The sequence below is a fragment of the Neofelis nebulosa genome, chromosome 13 (assembly GCF_028018385.1).
Source record: "Neofelis nebulosa isolate mNeoNeb1 chromosome 13, mNeoNeb1.pri, whole genome shotgun sequence".
NCBI lineage: Eukaryota > Metazoa > Chordata > Mammalia > Carnivora > Felidae > Neofelis > Neofelis nebulosa.
Genome location: NC_080794.1, coordinates 67176796 through 67194741, shown reverse-complemented (window position 1 = coordinate 67194741; position 17946 = coordinate 67176796). Strand labels below are relative to the sequence as shown.

The window sequence follows — 17946 nt, the reverse complement described above, 5'->3', positions numbered from 1 at the left end:
TTTCCTAACAGTAATGCTTGTTTCCCACTTTCTTAATGTTTATAATTCAAATGTTGGCTGTCCTCCTTGTCATCTTCTCTGAGATGACAAAAAAAAACACAAAACAAATGTAAACATTCAAGCGCACTGGTAAACACTGTAGAATGCACTGGAGATTTCATTGAGGAGACGATAAAGAGGACTTATGCTGCAGAGTAGAGAACACTTTTTGAGGCAGCCGGGGGTGGTTGGGAACCTCATTAAATGAGTCTTTTCTCCCAAACTCTCTTCTCTCAGCCTCATACTTAAAACTTTCCCCCATTCCCCAACCCCACCTCCTGACACCATGAAACCCCCTCGTGAAGCCCCCTGCTCTATGCAGCTGTGAATGCACTGAAGGTGGATAGTCTGACCAGTAATCTGAGGTTATTTAATTGGATGCCTTGCTCCTAACTACTAGCTGCAATCCTCGGTCTGAAGGGACAAGGGTTTCAGGGCCAGACGTGGGGGGTGTGAACAAAGGGTGCAGAGATAACGATGCCAAGAGCTCCCCCCCACATCCCATCCCACCCCCACGCATCCAGCTCTGGGAAGCTGCACGGCACGACAACAGGTGAAGGGGACCCCTAAGCACTGGCCTTGTCCATTTCACAGTTTGGCCCAGATCAGCTCTGGGACAGCTTTTACTCTGCTGACGTCATTTCTCTTAAATTCTCACGCAAACCACAAGCGCACATCTGAATAAATCCTCTTTGCTACAGTGTGTGACGATCAGAAAGAACGTGCTTGTGCTCCATCCACATCGTCAAGGAGTGACTTACCTTTTGGGTAAGGTCACTGGCTTCATTGATGTACCGATCTCGCTCCTTTTCCAGCTGAAAGATGATCTTTCTCTGCTTCTGAGCCTCATCCTTGTAGTTCTGGATTTCTTCTTCCAGGTTCCTCTTGGATTGTTCATGGAGCTTTACCAGGTCTATCTGTTTCTGGGTCGCATGGACTGCCTTAAGCATGTTCTAAAAATAAAGACAAGAGAGCAGTCACGTTACTCAAAATGTATGTGCGGCGAGGGCGGGGGGGTGGTAAATTTACCGTGTTTCACCCCTAAAATAATTAGATACATTGTTTTCTGGGTGAATAAAAATAATCATATTCTCTACATCTTATTTAGAGATTATGTTAATTTTGCACAAGACACACACATACGTAAGTGAACTAAGTGACCATAACATCCAAGGGAAATGAGTACTTTCTTTTTTTTTTTTTTGAAAAAAATAGTCTGTATTTTAAAATACAACAAATATATTATGGTATCATCATAAAATGTATATGTATATGACAGCATATGCAAAAATAATTTTTTAAGGGAGATTTTCTTTTTCTTTTTTTTTCCAATATATGAAATTTATTGTCAAATTGGTTTCCATACAACACCCAGTGCTCATCCCAAAAGGTGCCCTCCTCAATACCTATCACCCACCTTCCCCTCCCTCCCACCCCCCATCAACCCTCAGTTTGTTCTCAGTTTTTAAGAGTCTCTTATGCTTTGGCTCCCTTCCACTCTCACCTCTTTTTTTTTTTTTTTTCCCTTCCCCTCCCCCATGGGTTTCTGTTAAGTTTCTCAGGATCCACATAAGAGGGAAACCATATGGTATCTGTCTTTCTCTGTATGGCTTATTTCACTTAGCATCACACTCTCCAGTTCCATCCACATTCCTGCAAAGGGCCATATTTCATTCTTTCTCATTGCCACGTAGTACTCCATTGTGTATATAAACCACAATTTCTTTATTCATTCATCTTTTGATGGACATTTAGGCTCTTTCCATAATTTGGCTATTGTTGAGAGTGCTGCTATAAACATTGGGGTACAAGTGCCCCTATGCATCAGTACTCCCGTATCCCTTGGGTAAATTCCTAGCAGTGCTATTGCTGGGTCATAGGGTAGGTCTATTTTTAATTTTTTGAGGAACCTCCACACTGTTTTCCAGACTGGCTGCACCAATTTGCATTCCCACCAACAGTGCAAGAGGGTTCCCGTTTCTCCATATCCTCTCCAGCATCTATAGTCTCCTGATTTGTTCATTTTGGCCACTCTGACTGGCGTGAGGTGATATCTGAGTGTGGTTTTGATTTGTATTTCCCTGATGAGGAGCGACATTGAGCATCTTTTCATGTGCCTGTTGGCCATCTGGATGTCTTCTTTAGAGAAGTGTCTATTCATGTTTTCTGCCCATTTCTTCACTGGGTTATTTGTTTTTCGGGTGTGGAGTTTGGTGAGCTCTTTATAGATTTTGGATACTAGCCCTTTGTCCGATATATCATTTGCGAATATCTTTTCCCATTCCGTTGGTTGCCTTTTAGTTTTGTTGGTTGTTTCCTTTGCTGTGCAGAAGCTTTTTATCTTCATAAGGTCCCAGTAGTTCATTTTTGCTTTTAATTCCCTTGCCTTTGGGGATGTGTCAAGTAAGAAATTGCTACGGCTGAGGTCAGAGAGGTCTTTTCCTGCTTTCTCCTCTAGGGTTGGAAATGAGTACTTTCTTGCTCCCATTTTAAGCGTAGGAAACTAAGACTCAGAAGTTAAGCTGCTTGCCTATAGGTTCATACAACAGGATTGGGGCAGAGCCAGGATTTGAGTCCAGGGCTGGCTGACCCCAAAGATAACCTCAATCCCAGCTCTACTCTTGTTCTTGTGAGCTTAGAACATTTAAACCTAATCACATAACAGGGCTTTGACTACACAGTAAAATAAAACCAGCTCATTCAAAATGCAAATATCTAGAATTAACATATGAGCCAATAATTTCACTCCTGGGTATGCACCCAAAAGAACTGAAAACAGGTGTCCAACCAAGAATTTGTACATGAATGTTCACAGCAGCACTAGTCACAAAAACCAAAAGGTGGAAACAACCCAAATGTCCATCATCTAATAAACAGGTCATCAAAATGTGGTATATCCACACAGTAGAATATTATTCATCCATAAAAAGGAATGAAGTCCTGCAGTGCCTGGGTGGCTCAGTCGGTTAAGCGTCCGACTTCCACTCAGGTCATGATCTCACGGTTTGTGATTTCCAGTCCCGCTTTGGGCTTTGTGCTGACAGCTCAGAGCCTGGAGCCTGCTTTGGATTCTGTGACTCCTCCTCTTTCTGCCCCTCCCATGCTCATGGTCTGTCTCTCTCTGTCTCTCAATAATAAATAAACGTTTAAAAAAAAATTTTTTAATGCTACAGCACAGTTTCAGCCTGAAAACATCATTCTGAGTGAAAGACGCCACACATAAAGTCATGTATAATATGAGTCCAGCTACATAAATATCCAGAATAGTCAAATCCATAGAAGAAAAAAGTAGACTAGTAGTTTTCAGGGGTGGGGGAAACAACTGTTTTATAGGTGTAGGGGTTCCTTTGGGAGTGATGAGAATGTTCTGGAACTAGATAGTGGTGACGGTTGCACAAACTGTGAATGTACTAAATGTCACTAATGGTAAATATTGTCTTATGTGTATTTTACTACAATAAAATAACTAACCCAGTTTCTTAAGGAAATGCAGATGCCTGTGTCTCAGATCCAGAGATTCTGATTCTGGGATGGGACGCAGCTGCCGATATATTTTTTTTAAGCTGCACTAGTGATTTCTGATGCTGAAGCAGAAAGTCCTTGGATTGGCTGCCTGAGAAGCCAGATTGTTCCCTGAAAACATGGAGGCAACAACAGTGTCACCCTGACAGCCACACTCATGCAAGAGGGTTCACTTCTCTGGCCATAGCTGAAGGGATCAGGGATTTTTGAAATAGGGCCTTTAGCTTTTTGAAGGTCAATATAGGATGTAAACTGGGAGCTGTTGATGATAGCCTTTTTTTTTTTCCCAAACAGACTGGGAAACAGGGAGGCAACCTTCTGTGAAAGAGAGAAATGAAAGCAAAAACTCAGCAGGAAATCCAGTGGTGGTGAGACAGGGCTTTCGTGTATCCCAAGATGTCAGGTCAGGTTCCCATCAGTTCCACCTGGATCCTTGGGTTCCACAAGGCACCTGGTGGCCCCTCCCCAAATCTCCTACCAATACAGACTTGCAGCCAGGGGTCTGAAAACCACGGAATATAAAGACAGTAAACCTTGGTTGGGTGATGATGCAGAAAATAGAAAAGGTCAACTTTATTTTCAAGTATTGAATTAAACTTTCACTCCAGAAAAGACAAAGCCACTTTAACATGACACTGAAAGAGCCAAAATATATTAACATTGCTGCCTGTCCAAAACCATGTCACTCATTCATTCAGTGAAGGTGGCATTTCAAGTCGTTGGGGAAAGAATGTATTACCAGTAAAGGTTGATTGCATACCTGCGGAGAGCTGGATGCTGTGCTAGGCACTAAGGATGTGCCGACCAGAAAAGAAAAAAGAAAGTATACCCTGCCCTAGAGGAGGAACTGACATCAGTCAAATTAAACAAATAAATGTAAAAGTAATGGTGCTCTATATGTCCTATTGTGGCAGAAAAATCTACTGGTTGTTTACCAGAATACATAAAATATAAATGAATTAAATGTATATGTTTAAAATAAATTAAAAGGGGGCACCTGGGTGGCTCAGTCAGTTGAGCATCCAACTCTTGATTTCGGTTCAGATCATCATCTCAGGGTGGTGAGATGGAGCCTTGCATCAGGCTCTGCGCTAGGCATGGAGCCTGCTTAGGATTCTCTCCCCCCACCCTTTTCCCCTCTCCCCAATTCATGCGTGGTCTCTCTCTAAACTAAAAAAAATTTTTAATTACAAATCTAAATCCAACAACATTGTTTGCATGTGCAAATTTATAGAATAAAGGAACAGTTTCCAGCATTATGCCAAAAAAAAAAAAAAAACCACAATGATTTTCTAAGGAGAGCTCATCATGTAAAGATATGTAATTTCCTACTACTTCCTGAGATCCCTAGTCTCAGTTAAGCTTACAGAGTGATCTATTTTGTCAATATTTGTTCAACTCTGGAAAACCGAAAGAAATCATAAAAGTTGGAATGAAAAAATATAGGCTGTTTTTACTTGATGAGACGAAGCTCTCTTGGACAAAAGCCATCAGACTAGACTGTTCTGCAAGCAGCCTCCCGCCTCTATAACTGGCCCTTTGATTTTTCCTCCCTGGAGGAAATCCTTGAGCAAGAAATTTACCCTAAATCCTTGAAAGTAGTTAATCTCCTAAGAGTGACTATCACTGGAAGGAATCCTCTGGAAGGGTTTGGAGAGGAAAGGGGTGGGGGTAAGGGTCCCCCCCCCCTTGAATGGAGGCTTTCCAGGCCTCAAGCCTCCCCCAACCCCTTCCTCAGCTTTGGACCAGATTGAGCTCCAAAGACTAGGAGATGTAAGGGCTAAAAGCAAAACCGAAAACCTACATCCCGAAAAGGTACAGGGAAGGTTTTTGTCATCAACCGGCTGTTCTTTCAGCAAACACCTCAAAGTTAGAATTTTATTCGCATTCACTTGTATCTTCTGGATTAGCAAAAGTTGCAGATTACAGATATTAAATTCAGAAATTTTGATCAACTGCTTAGGATGCCAAATAACACACCAGCAATAAAATCAGAATCCACACAGCACTCTGAAATCCGCTCCTCGTTTATATGATAATTCCCAAGTCCCTTTGTGTACCCTGGTGATAATGCAGTTTCAATTCTCAGCCAGTCAATGGTGGACTGTGCACAGCAGCTTGGAAGAAAACTGAGCACGATTATTTATTTCTAATCTACTTTTGTTCGCCTCAGAGTTTTCTATCCCCTAATAGGCAGATATCATAGCACTAAGGAAAGACATTTGTTTAGCAGTGCTACAGAAAACAAACTCACCTTATTTAATATGTCCCTTTCTCTCAGAAGCTCATCCATTGCTTTCTTATCAAGTTCTGCTTGTTTCTTTGAAGCCTCCACCTCTAAATGACCAAGGAGAAGAAGAAGAAGAAATATGAAGCCAACCTAAGAAAGAATCTGCCAAAGCCAATGTAACAGAGAAACTGCTTTATAGATTTATCTGCAGCTATAAAACTACTATTTATTGAGGGTTACATGATCTTCACCATAACACCATGAAGGAGGTCCCCTGTCCTCAGATGGAAACTGAGGCTTAGAGGAATTAAGCCACATGCCAACAGTCTGCAGCCAAGAGGTGAGGGGCTGAGGCTGGGAGCGTGGTTTCTCTGACTCCAAGAGTCCTTGCTGTTTTTAAATCTTTCTAATTATACAAATAATTAGGAATACAGACAGAAATGAGACATCCAAATAACAAAAGGGAAAAAATTTCAAGTCAACCAGAATCTACTTAGGATTTTCATATGTCTCTTTCCAGACTTTTTCCTATGCAAATATGTGTGTGCATAAAAATATAAATATATACACATTCATATACATACACCAAAATGAATTATACTACACCTACTGTTTTGTAGCTTGCTTTCGTAATTAACTAACATAAAATAAACGTCTCTCTATATTATAAATGTGCAACTACAACAGAATTTTAATGACTCTGTGATATTTCACTATATGAAAATGTGTAATTTATTTAGCCAATCCCCTACCTTAACATTTAAATTGCTTCCATTTTACTTATTTATTTGCAATTATAAGCCATAATTCTGTGAAAGTTCTCATTCATTTGTTACTCTAGAAGAGGAAGTCCTGGATTGAAGGTGATAAAAAAAAAAAAAAGACATTTCTCTCCTACTGCCAAATTTCTCTCCAGAAAACTAATAGCAGCTTAAATCCACACCCAGACCATCACTGGATATTATCACTCTTTGATCTTTAACAAGCCAATAGAGTATCAAAGCCAGTATGTCTGTATTTCATTTACATTTCCTTGATTAGTAGTGAAATCAACTACTTTTTCATGTTTAATGACCACTTACTTGTATTTCTGGTTTTTTTTAACAGTGAGTTTTTTAAGTTTATTTATTTATTTTGAGAGGGGAAATGAAGAGAGAGAGAAGAAAGAGAGAGAGAGAGAGAGAGAGAAACCCAAGTAGGCTCCACACCATCAGCGCAGAGCCTAATGAGGGACTCCAACTCACAAACCATGAGATCAAGACCTGAGCCCACTGAGGCACCCAGGTGCCCCCTGTATTTGTTTTTAAATTTGCCCACACTTGCCCTATGCCCATTTTTCTCATGAATTGTTTACCCCTTTTATGGATTTGTGAGAACTCTTTCATTAAATCTCTCAATCTTTGCTTTATGGTTTCCACATTTGGTGTTAACTTTTTTTTCCCAGAAAGTAACTTACTGTTCTGCTACCATTTTCTTAATAGTCCATACAGAACACCGGTATGAAACACCTTTATCTTAATGATAATCTTGGGTATTTTTTGTTTTTTCCAATCTCTTCCATTGATCTGTTTATCAGGCATTTTCACTACACTACTTGATGACTATTGAAGCTTTATAATATTAAAAACCTAACCCAGTAAGGCAAATACTCCCTCATCACCCCTTTTTCCAGAATGTTATGGCTATTGTCACCTGTTTATTCTTCAGGAAGAACTCTAGAATCAGTTTTCAAGTCCCAACGATATAACTTACTGAAATTTTTATTGGAAATATCAAATATACAGATTAATTTAGGCAGATTTATATCTTTATCATATTGAGCTTTCTCATTCAGGAACTTTGTATATCTCTCCATTTTTCAAGCCTTCGTTTATACCCCTCAATAGAATTCTGGAGTGTGTTTTATATACATGCCTTGCAGATATCCGGGTAACTTTATTTATAGATATTTTATTACTTGAGTTGCTATCGTGAAAAGGGGTTTTTCCATCATATATTCTAACTGATTCTGTGTATGAAAGGAAGCTATTGATACCTATATATTTATTTTATAGCCTGCCACCCCAGCGAACTCTCATTAGTTCTGGCAGTTTATCAGTTTCTTGGGTTTTGTGATAGAAAAATCACAACCCATGGAGGACTCATGCTTCTAACTCTTATGTCCAGTGCCACTGTTTGATCAGACATTCAAAAGGAAGAAGTCCCCAAGAAAAAATAATGTTAACGATACCTATAAAATAACCAAAAGAGAGCATGATGACTTCTATAAATATGACTTAAGGATGAAGAATTGGGTTCAACACAGAATGAATAATTTTTTTTTCAAAACTTAGAACTACTGCAAGTAAAAAATACACTGATTTAAATATGGGAGTGTTTTGAAAGTCACTAAACCAATTACAAAATATGATCTAGTAGGGGCGCTTGGGTGGCTCAGTCGGTTGAGTGTCCAACTTCGGCTCAGGTCACGATCTCGCGGTCCGTGAGTTCGAGCCCTGCGTCGGGCTCTGGGCTGATGGCTCAGAGCCTGGAGCTTGCTTCCGATTCTGTGTCTCGCTCTCTCTCTCTGCCCCTCCCCCGTTCACGCTCTGTCTCTCTCTGTCTCAAAAATAAATAAACGTTAAAAAAAAAAACTAAAAAAAAAATATGATCTAGTAGTTTTATTTTTCTTCCTAACTATCACTGAAAACATTAGATTGTAAACGCATGCAAGACTGTAAGCATCCCGAGGGCAGGGACCTCCATACAGCCAATGCCTACCTTGGTGACTACACATAGTAGGCACTCAGTTTATTGAATGAAAGAATGGAGAAATTTTCAAGGTAAGCTCTAGCTGTACCTCAATAAAAGATTATTTCCTGATGTCTTAGAAGGAAAAATACCTGTACTTTTCAAAGGCTTACATAACAAATACAGCCCACTGTTGAACAACATCAGACTTAGGAATGCCGATCCCCTGTGAAGATGAAAATCCATGTATAACTTTTGACTCCCCAAAAACTTAACTACTAACAGCCTACTGTTGACCAGAAGCCTTACTGATAATATAAACAGTCGATTAACACATATTTAGCATGTTATATGTTTTATATACTGCATTTTTACACTACAGTAAGCTGCAGAAAAGAAAATGTTACTAAAAATATCATAAGGAAGAGAAAATACATTCATAGTGATGTACTGTATTTACCGAAAAAAAAAATCCACAGGTAAGTGGACCCATGCAGTTCAAACCCATGTTGTTCAAGGGTCAGATGTATTTCAAATAACCTTGCCTAGAGATTTAGATTTTACCTTTTAGGGGGGCAATGTCTGCTTTTATGCTGGTATGCATGTTATCTCATTCAGTGACCTACAACCCATATGAGTTCAACGAGGTGTTCCTGCCTCACATACTCTTGTATAGTCAAAGTCAAACCCAGATCCTCTGTGTCCAAGTTCAGGGCTGTTTCTGCCACACCAAATTTGACTAGCATATCCTATTTTCAATTATATTCTTTTTCAGAATGAGATGGCATTCTCTCTTACTGCTTATATAAATAGTAATACGCCCAGATGATAATAGATGCCATTTAGTAAGCATTTACTGTGTTAGGTACTGTCCACAAGTGCTTTATATGTATCAGCTCATTTCATCCCCTAACAATAAATACGATGAAGGTGAGATCTTTACCCAGGTAGACATGACTCCATAGTTTGTATCCTTAATGATTTTTCTGTGCTATGTGACCTTCCATAGCACTTAAATTTTTCCTCCACGGGGCAATGTGATAGCTGGTAAAAACAAGGTTCATCACATGGTAAAGTAATAACAGAGAAAAGAAGTTAGGAGCCATTGTGATGCCTGGTGGCTCAGTCAGTTAAATGTCTGACTCTTGGTTTCAGCTCAGATCATGATCTCACAGTTCATAAGTTCAAGCCCCATGTAGGGCTCTACACTTACAGCTGCAGAGTCTACTTAGGATTCTCTGTCTCCCTCTTTCTCTGCCTCTCCCCTGCTCACTCTCTATCCCTCTCTCTCAAAATAAATAAATAAACATTTTTTTAAAGGAAGTTAGGAACCACTAATTTTTGTCTCACTGATTCTTGGTACAACATTGTCCCAAATATTGCTAGTGGGGGGACATTTGTTTTAATTTATCCCCTATCTTCTCTGAGAAAAGGGACTAAAGCATAAAGTCATGTAGAACCCAGACTTAAGAGTATAGATGCTATTTTATTCCAGCAACAAATACTGAGCAATACTTTTGGCTGGATTTACATTGCGCCAATATAGTCTGTTGAAGAATTTTTTAAGACAGGATAGTTCAAGGTATTCAAAATGATGTCCCCTGCACATTGGCTGCTTACCAGTTTGAAAGTTGTTTCACTGATTACATCTGGCATGGTTTGTGTTTGGACGCATAGAGCCCTGGGTTGCCAAATCACAGTCACCAATAAAATGTTTACAAAGGAATATGACAAAGCACGAAATGTTTCTTGGATTACCTCTCTCTAATCCCAAGATCTGATTTTTTAGGGTTTCCTTGTGCTGTTCCACCTCTGACTTTTGATCTTCGATCTGATGCAATTTCTTATGGATTTGTTCTCTGATTTTATTGAGCTTCCCAATATCAAGCCGCATCTGATGGACTTCTTCCTCTTTGGCCTGTAATTAGTGAGAGAATTAACCAGGGATATTCAGTAAATAAAGTGCCAGTGACTAGGTGATGGTGAACTCAGAACCCATAAAAGGAAATTATTCCCATGTTAGTGTAAAGTTGTTGTATGGGTTAAACAAAAACACGCATTGTTTGGTTTTGAGAGAAATTGAAAAACTATTCTCTGAATAAAATATGTTGCTATATAAGCTAAAAAATAATGGAAAGACTGATTAGAGCTGATGTCTCAAGGTACCACTGAATTGTTGAATCAAACAGGGTAAGAATGCTGAGTTGTACATATCACAAATGTGTGAATTTTGTATACGAATGCTGTATTTGATTAGCAATTTTTATGGACTCACAGAGTGATCTCTTTCAGAAGGTTATTGAAATGTTTTTAATGTTTATTTTTGAGAGAGAGAAAGAGTGTGAGCAGGGGAGGGGCAGAGAGAGGGGGAGACACAGAATCCGAAGCAGGCTCCAGGCTCTGAGCTGTCAGCACAGAGCCCAAAGCAGGGCTCGAACCCACCAACCGTAAGATCATGACCTGAGCCGAAGTCGGACGCTTAACCGACTGAGCCACCCAGGCACCCCTCTCTCAGAAGGTTGTTGACATGCTATTAACATATTCAGATACTCTTTTGAACCCACATGGCCACTGGAGTACAACTACACACACTAGAGAAAGGGCCCTACTTCCTCAGAGGATGTTAGTCAGTGGGTGTACATACAGATACATGGACAGGGCATCATCAATAGGCAAGTCTACATATTGGCAAAAGGCACCAAAATAATAATTCTAGCACAAGAAAGCACCAGATTTTTGCCAATGGACCTCAAGTTTTATTAATTTTTTAAAATTCAAATTCATTTTTTAAATCTGCCGTTCTTAGAAATTACTGGAAAAGCAAAGAGAGCAAATAAACATTAGCAGTTATCCCCCGCTGTTGACAAGGAAGAAACTGCACTCAGCTGGGCATGTCATTCTCAGATTACTGCTAGAAGTAGAATCCCATAGGTTCAGGATCTGATAACAAAAATTTTCCATCTTTCAAGGTGCCCCATTCATGTTACCAAAGAAGAGAATTAATGGCATACGTATTTTTACTTTAATTTTACCTTAGGGGCTAATATATTATTTTGCTTTAAGAAGCCATTTCATTTCTGCTTCAATTTACAGCTTTCTCATAAAGAATGGTTTCAAGTCAAACTACTCTGGACTGTTTTAAATACTCCTCGGCCTCAGATTTACATGGTCGAAATGAGCTGAACTAGGGCCCTTTCCAATTAGAACAATAGAATGTTGTAATTCAGTAGTTATTAATCCAGACCCCGTGGTTAGACTTCAGAAAAATCTTGGAAACCTGAGACTGCATTCAAAACAGGATAGAAGATGTGCAAATAAGTGTGTGTGTGTGTGTGTGTGTGTGTGTGTGTGTGTGCGCGCGGGGGGGGGGGCGCACGTACACCCATGTTCTCATCAGATTTTCAAAAGGGCATAAGAACCAAAAACTGTTATGACTCACTGATCAAATCTATGTATCATTCTTGATAGGTCACTCATTTTATGCTTAGTATCCTAACATTAGCAGAGAAGGGTTTATGGATTTTTTTCAGAATCAGTGATAAACATAAAGTCGCTCTGTCAAACACGTAGGTATACAATATGTACCCAAGTATAAAACTGTTACCCAAACATAATTTGCAAACACTCTTCATTGAGGACAGGGAGAAGAATGGGAAGCCTGTCTTGAAATTTACAGTGTATAGAAGAAAAAATCATGGTTCTACAATCTTGGAAGTAGATACTCAATAGTACCAGTCCATCCCCCAACCCTCCCATTCTACCTTCTCCATATAAAAGTAGTAAAATATAATCTAACTTCTTTGCTACTCACTCATGTAAATGGTTTCTAGCTCAGGGCAACTAGTTACTTGCAAGGCTAAGTTACAGAGATGAGTATCTGAGCTTGCTCTCAAAAATACTTGCATAATCATATGATCAATATTCAGGTTTGTGGTTTTATGAGCATGGAAGTCATCAAACTATCTACTTCCAAGCAGAAAGCAATCACTGTAGGCTTGAGCCTGCCTCTGACATATCAAGGCTAATACAGGTTATCCAACCAACGGCTCCAACCACTACAGCAAATCTGTATTAATAGGGAATGAGTGAGGGGGCCTGGGTGGCTCAGTTGGTCAAGTGTCTGACTTCAGCTCAGGTCATGATCTCAAGATCCTTGAGTTCAAGCCCTGCATCAGGCTCTGTGCTGACAGCTCCGAGCCTGGAGCCTGCTTCAGATTCTGTGTCTCCCTCTCTCTGTTCCTCCCCCGCTTGCAATCTGTTTCTTTCTCTCTCTCTTTCTCTCTCTCTCTCTCTCTCAAAAATTCGAAAAACATTAAAAAATTTTAATAAAATAGGGAATAAGGGAGGGAGTGCTAGGCAACAAATCAGTCACTTGGTGTTTACTTTGAGCTCCAATGCCTTCTGCTGGTTTTCCTGGGATAGCTGCTCACAAACCAAACTGTGTTGTTCATTCTCTTGCTGAAGTTTAGAATTTCGCATCTGAAACTGCTCCAGTTCCTTTGCAGCTCTTTCGTTCAATATCTGAAAGATGCATAATGAGCTGGTTAATGCTTTTAATCTGATTACAATATCTGCATATCCACACAGGAGGCCCTGCAAACCTCCTGGGATGATCACAGCAACCACACTTTTTTTTGTCTTTGTAGAAATTGTTCTTTATCCCCGGTGAAAGCACTAATGCACTCAAATATGATGAATGTTAAATGGCTGAGGAAAATGACGCCTTCTAATGAATAACACAGAGCGCATAATTTTTTTTTTTTCTGAGAGCCTTGGGAAGTCTTGTTCACAGGTGGTGGATAAATATTTTAATGCCTGTTTGCCGTTTGGCAAGCTTCACATATGCAACAATTGCTATAATCATTGCAAATGAGCTAGAGATTCAAACGGGTTTTATCAGTTGTGGGGCTGGGAAGCCACATCTTCAGAAGCAAATCCTGCATTAACATGCCTACAACATTTTCTTGGACAGAACCATTCACTAACACCAGCACAGAGGCAATTCCCCTTAAATCCAACTCAAGTCAAAACTGTGGAACGGCAGAGGAATGATTTCTATCTGCCTGACTTCAGTGTCAATGGGGTTTCCTCTTCCCTACCTTGCCTATCCTCAGCAGACACAGTTTTATAAAAACCGGATTATATTTTTGGGCGGGGCGGGGAGTCATCATTTCTATTGGCAGACTAGTGAGAGGATGGAGGGGGAGAAAATGCGCTGAAGGGAAAAGAGAGAGAAGATAGTTTAGACAGTTATCCCAAAATATAACTTGATGCAAGCAAAAGTTAAACATGGAAAGACTTCATCCAATTTCCCATCAATAGGGACCAAACAAAATACAGCCAGCTATGCTAAAAATGAAATTGTGTTTTACGTGAGTCCTGGATATTGCTAAACAAAGCACTGTAATTTAATCGTGATGTTCAAAAACCTCTCAAATTTCATGCTCAAAGAAGTCTCGTTTTTCTTGTGGATACTTGCACAATGTGTATTACCCATCTGATTTCTGCCTTTATACAATATTAATAAGGCAATTGACAAAGAAATGTGTTCTAATATCTATTTTTTAAGTGGAAAAAATGCTGTATGTCTTGGCAATTCTTTGAAAACTTCCTAAGAGAAACGATTTCCAAGAAACGACTTTTCTCAATTATATGAATTGCCTCTTTAAGAAATGAGAAAAGACAGAGCACAATTATTACTATTTGAGTTACCTTCAACTGCTGTTATAGGGGAAATATTAAAAATAGCACCATATTTAAAATGCAGATAGACTGAATATGGGTTCCTAAACTTGAAACTTAAAAATAAGCCGCTTAAAAATAAACCATGTTATGGTCACACAAGGAACACTATGACGGTGAATGTTCTATTGAGCTCTGTGCAACAGAACTTTCTGCAATGATGTGAATGTTGTCTATCTGTTCTGTCCAATAGGTTATCTACTAGCCCTGTGGCTATTAAGCACTTGAAATGGTACTAATTCAACTGAGCACTTGAGGTTTTATTTTGTTTTGTTTCATTTTATTTAAAATAACTTAAATTTAGGGGCGCCTGGGTGGCTCAGTCGGTTGAGCGTCCGACTTCGGCTCAGGTCATGATCTCGCAGTCTGTGAGTTCGAGCCCCGCGTCGGGCTCTGTGCTGACAGCTCAGAGCCTGGAGCCTGTTTCGGATTCTGTGTCTCCCTCTCTCTCTGACCCTCCCCTGCTCATGCTCTGTCTCTTTCTGTCTCAAAAATAAATAATAAAACATTAAAAAAAATTTTTTTAAATAACTTAAATTTAAATAGCAATGCATGGCCAGTGGTTACCATACTGGATAGTGCCATTCTATAACCATGTGGCAACACAAATGAATCTCACAAACAGACAAAATATTGAGCAAGTTAGTACAAAAGAGCATGGCATGACTGTATGAGTGCATTTCTGTAAAGTGCAAAAGCAGACAAAACTAAACTCGGCTTAGGTTTCAGAATAGAAGTGACCTTTAAGAGAGAGAGTGACTGGGAGGGGGCACAAAGGGACATCTGGCGTACTGTTCCTTGGGCCTGGTGCAGGTGACCAAGATATGTTCAGGTGGGGAAAATTCATCAAGCTGTACACTGTTGACTTACACACTTTTCTATGTGTATATTACACATCAACAGAATGTTAAAAAGAAATTAACCTGCTGGAGCTGGGGGAAAAAAGGTCATAGATACCCATACGAGCTCTTCAAAGAGCAATGCAGTGCCCAGTGCTGTGTTACCAACATCTCTAGTGTAGAGAGTCTGCTCCTTTCCAGAGAAAACTCAAAGTGTTCCCAAGGCCCCCTTCTTGTCTTTGCGAGGACCGAGGCGCAGCCCACACCCAGCGCACCTTCTGTTCCTTCAGCTGCTGCTCCAGCTTCTGAAGCTCCTCCTTGCTCTTCTGCACATACTGCTGCAGGGCCCTAATTTCCGTCTGCCTGGTGTCCATGTCTGTCTGAATCTGCCTGAGCTCTTTCTCCAGTTTTTCCTTCTTCCGAGACTCCCGTGACGCTTCATTCTGACGTTGCTGTATCTCTTGCCGGAACTAGGGGCACAGGAAGGATAGGGGAGGAAAGGGATGAAGCCCTCCCCAGGACAGATCTCAACCAGCTGAGCTGCTCCTCATCTCAACTCTTCTAGTTTCGGGGCAGTCACCTCGTGGTAGCCTTTCCCCTGCAGGACAGTCATCTTTGAACCCCAACGTTCAAACTTTTCGAGAATGTTCTGTGTTGTTTTCCGGAGCCTTAACACCAGACATCCACCCTAATGGTGGGAACAAATCCACAAAGAATGGTATAAGATCCAGTTAAATAGGGAAACCCAGAATTCTGGAGAGTTAAACATTGAAAGAATTCACCCAATTCTCTATCAATAGGATCTAAATAAAATGTCGCCAGCTACCCTAAACATTAAATTATGTTTCACATGAGTCCTGGATGTTATTACATAAAGCATTATAGCTTTATCAGGATGGTCAAAAATCTATGAAAAATCTGTTATCTCATGCTCAAAGTAATCTCCTAGGGGTTGCGTGTGTGTATCCTCTATTTGACTCTTGGGTTATTATAAAAAGTGTTCAAAAGAGGTCCTTACAAAGGAGAAGGGCCAAGGGAACTACTTGCACCATCTCCAGATGCAGAGCATTCTCGCCTTTGCCAGGGACACATTCTTAAGCCAAAATTGTAAGCAGTGCCCTGTCTTAGTGACTTCTCAGACACAGAATGTTGAGAAGAAATGAACAAGTAAAACTGTTCTTGTAAGAACAAACCAGACAAATAAGCAGACCTGTGGATGCTTCATTTGGGCACCAGGGGGTAAATCTGAGAGAGGAACAATATGGGAAGGACTTCTAGAAGGTAATGTTCTTTCATCTTGCCCTCCATGACAAAGCAGACCTGACTGATGGTCTGCTCTGCCTCTTCTCTGCATCGCTCCGTTTCCTGCTGCTGTTCAGTAGTCTGAGCTAAGGACTCTCGTAATTTCACCACTTCTGACAAGAGCTGGTCTCGCTCCTTTATCACTTCTTCTTTGAACTTCAGTAAATCCCGGATACTAAAAAAGAAGAACACAGGAGTCAGACTAAAAGGTCATCTTCTCAGGAGCCCTTCCTATCACCCTCTGAGCACATTTTCATGGGAAAGACTTTAGGTCAAGGACTAACACCATTCAAGTGTGAAAGAGAAGGACCTTTATGCCCTGACATGGACATGGTAGCTGCTTGTGAGTTGTTAACTGAAAAAGACATTCCAATAATAATATATATAACATGATCCCTTTTCTGATGTTTAAATAATTACAGTGTCTGCATACAGGTGTATGTATGTGTTTTATAGACATTTTTATAGAAGTCCAAGAAAATAGATCCAAACTGGTAATTGGTAACTGGTTATCTCTGAAAAGTAGAGTATAGCGTTGGGAGAGTTGGAGGGGTAATTCTTACTCCTTAGTTGCCACACCTCTGTATTATTTGAATTTGTTACAATAAGACTATACAGCTACTGTCAACTCTTGTAATTAATCCTAAAGAAAATGTTAATTTAAGAAATTATTTGTTTAATATACCCAAGGGAGGGCTATGATCACAACTATAAAGTCTAAAATAAAGCATAAAAATAAGCAAATAATACACATTGCCAGTTTTCTAATCATTCACCCATAGAGATTAGTTTCCACCAAAGGGATGCAACTCTGATAAAATGTTCCCAAGAACAAAATTTGGAAATCATTCATGTTGCCAGCTTTTGGAGAGTATGTGATGATATTTGTTGATTTGAATTGTTAACCAGTTACTTCCACATTAAAAAAAAAAAACATCATTTATGATTTGGCATGACTTTCTGCAGAATTAGTGTTCTTGAAATAGAAAGACTGTGTCTGATCTGACCTGTGCAGCAGAATGAAGGTCTAGAACAAGGCAGCCACATGAAAGTTGAGAAAATAGAGAACTTGAGGTACTCACTACTGAGTCATCAAATGACCATTGGAAGCACCTCTGACAATGTTTATTTACCAACAACTTTGGTAGAACATAAGTATTTAATAAGGAACTTTCAGAACTGCATTCAACTTCTCCAGAAACAAAACTTCAAATTCTGAGGTTACTCTGAAGACAGCTACACCTAAGCACATTGTTAGGGCTAGATAGTTTCTTCAGTTCCCCTCCTCACTGTGCTCCAACTCTCATTAAAACTCCTAACTGATCAGTTCCCTCACATTGCTCTTCAGTAGTTGCTCTGATGATGCTTGACTTCTTTAATGAGAAAATAGAGTCCACTTTGACAGATATCACATCTTCTTTTTGTTTTTCCTGTTCCTTCCTCCAACCCTGGCACTTAGAACTATCTCTCAACATTGGATAAATGCATCTAGAAAACATAAGAAACCTAGGCAGCAGTTAGAGTTGGTGAAAAATGCCTAAG

The 17946-nt window shown here is 39.9% G+C and overlaps 1 protein-coding gene across 4 annotated transcripts in view; it reads right to left on the bottom strand.

Annotated features, from left to right (window-relative positions):
* Positions 1-17946, bottom strand: part of CFAP58 (cilia and flagella associated protein 58) — a 106089-nt gene that overhangs the window by 78365 nt on the left and 9778 nt on the right. For all 4 annotated transcript variants that reach the window (XR_009252569.1, XM_058697697.1, XM_058697700.1 and 1 more), the window contains exons 4-9: positions 16423-16579; positions 15378-15572; positions 12905-13042; positions 10280-10439; positions 5816-5898; positions 801-992 (exon numbers count right to left, since the gene is read on the bottom strand). Coding sequence is in view for 3 of the 4 variants with exons in the window: in XM_058697697.1 (XP_058553680.1) it covers positions 801-992; positions 5816-5898; positions 10280-10439; positions 12905-13042; positions 15378-15572; positions 16423-16579 (925 nt within the window). In the remaining variant the exon portion in view is untranslated. The remainder of the gene's footprint in view (positions 1-800; positions 993-5815; positions 5899-10279; positions 10440-12904; positions 13043-15377; positions 15573-16422; positions 16580-17946) is intronic.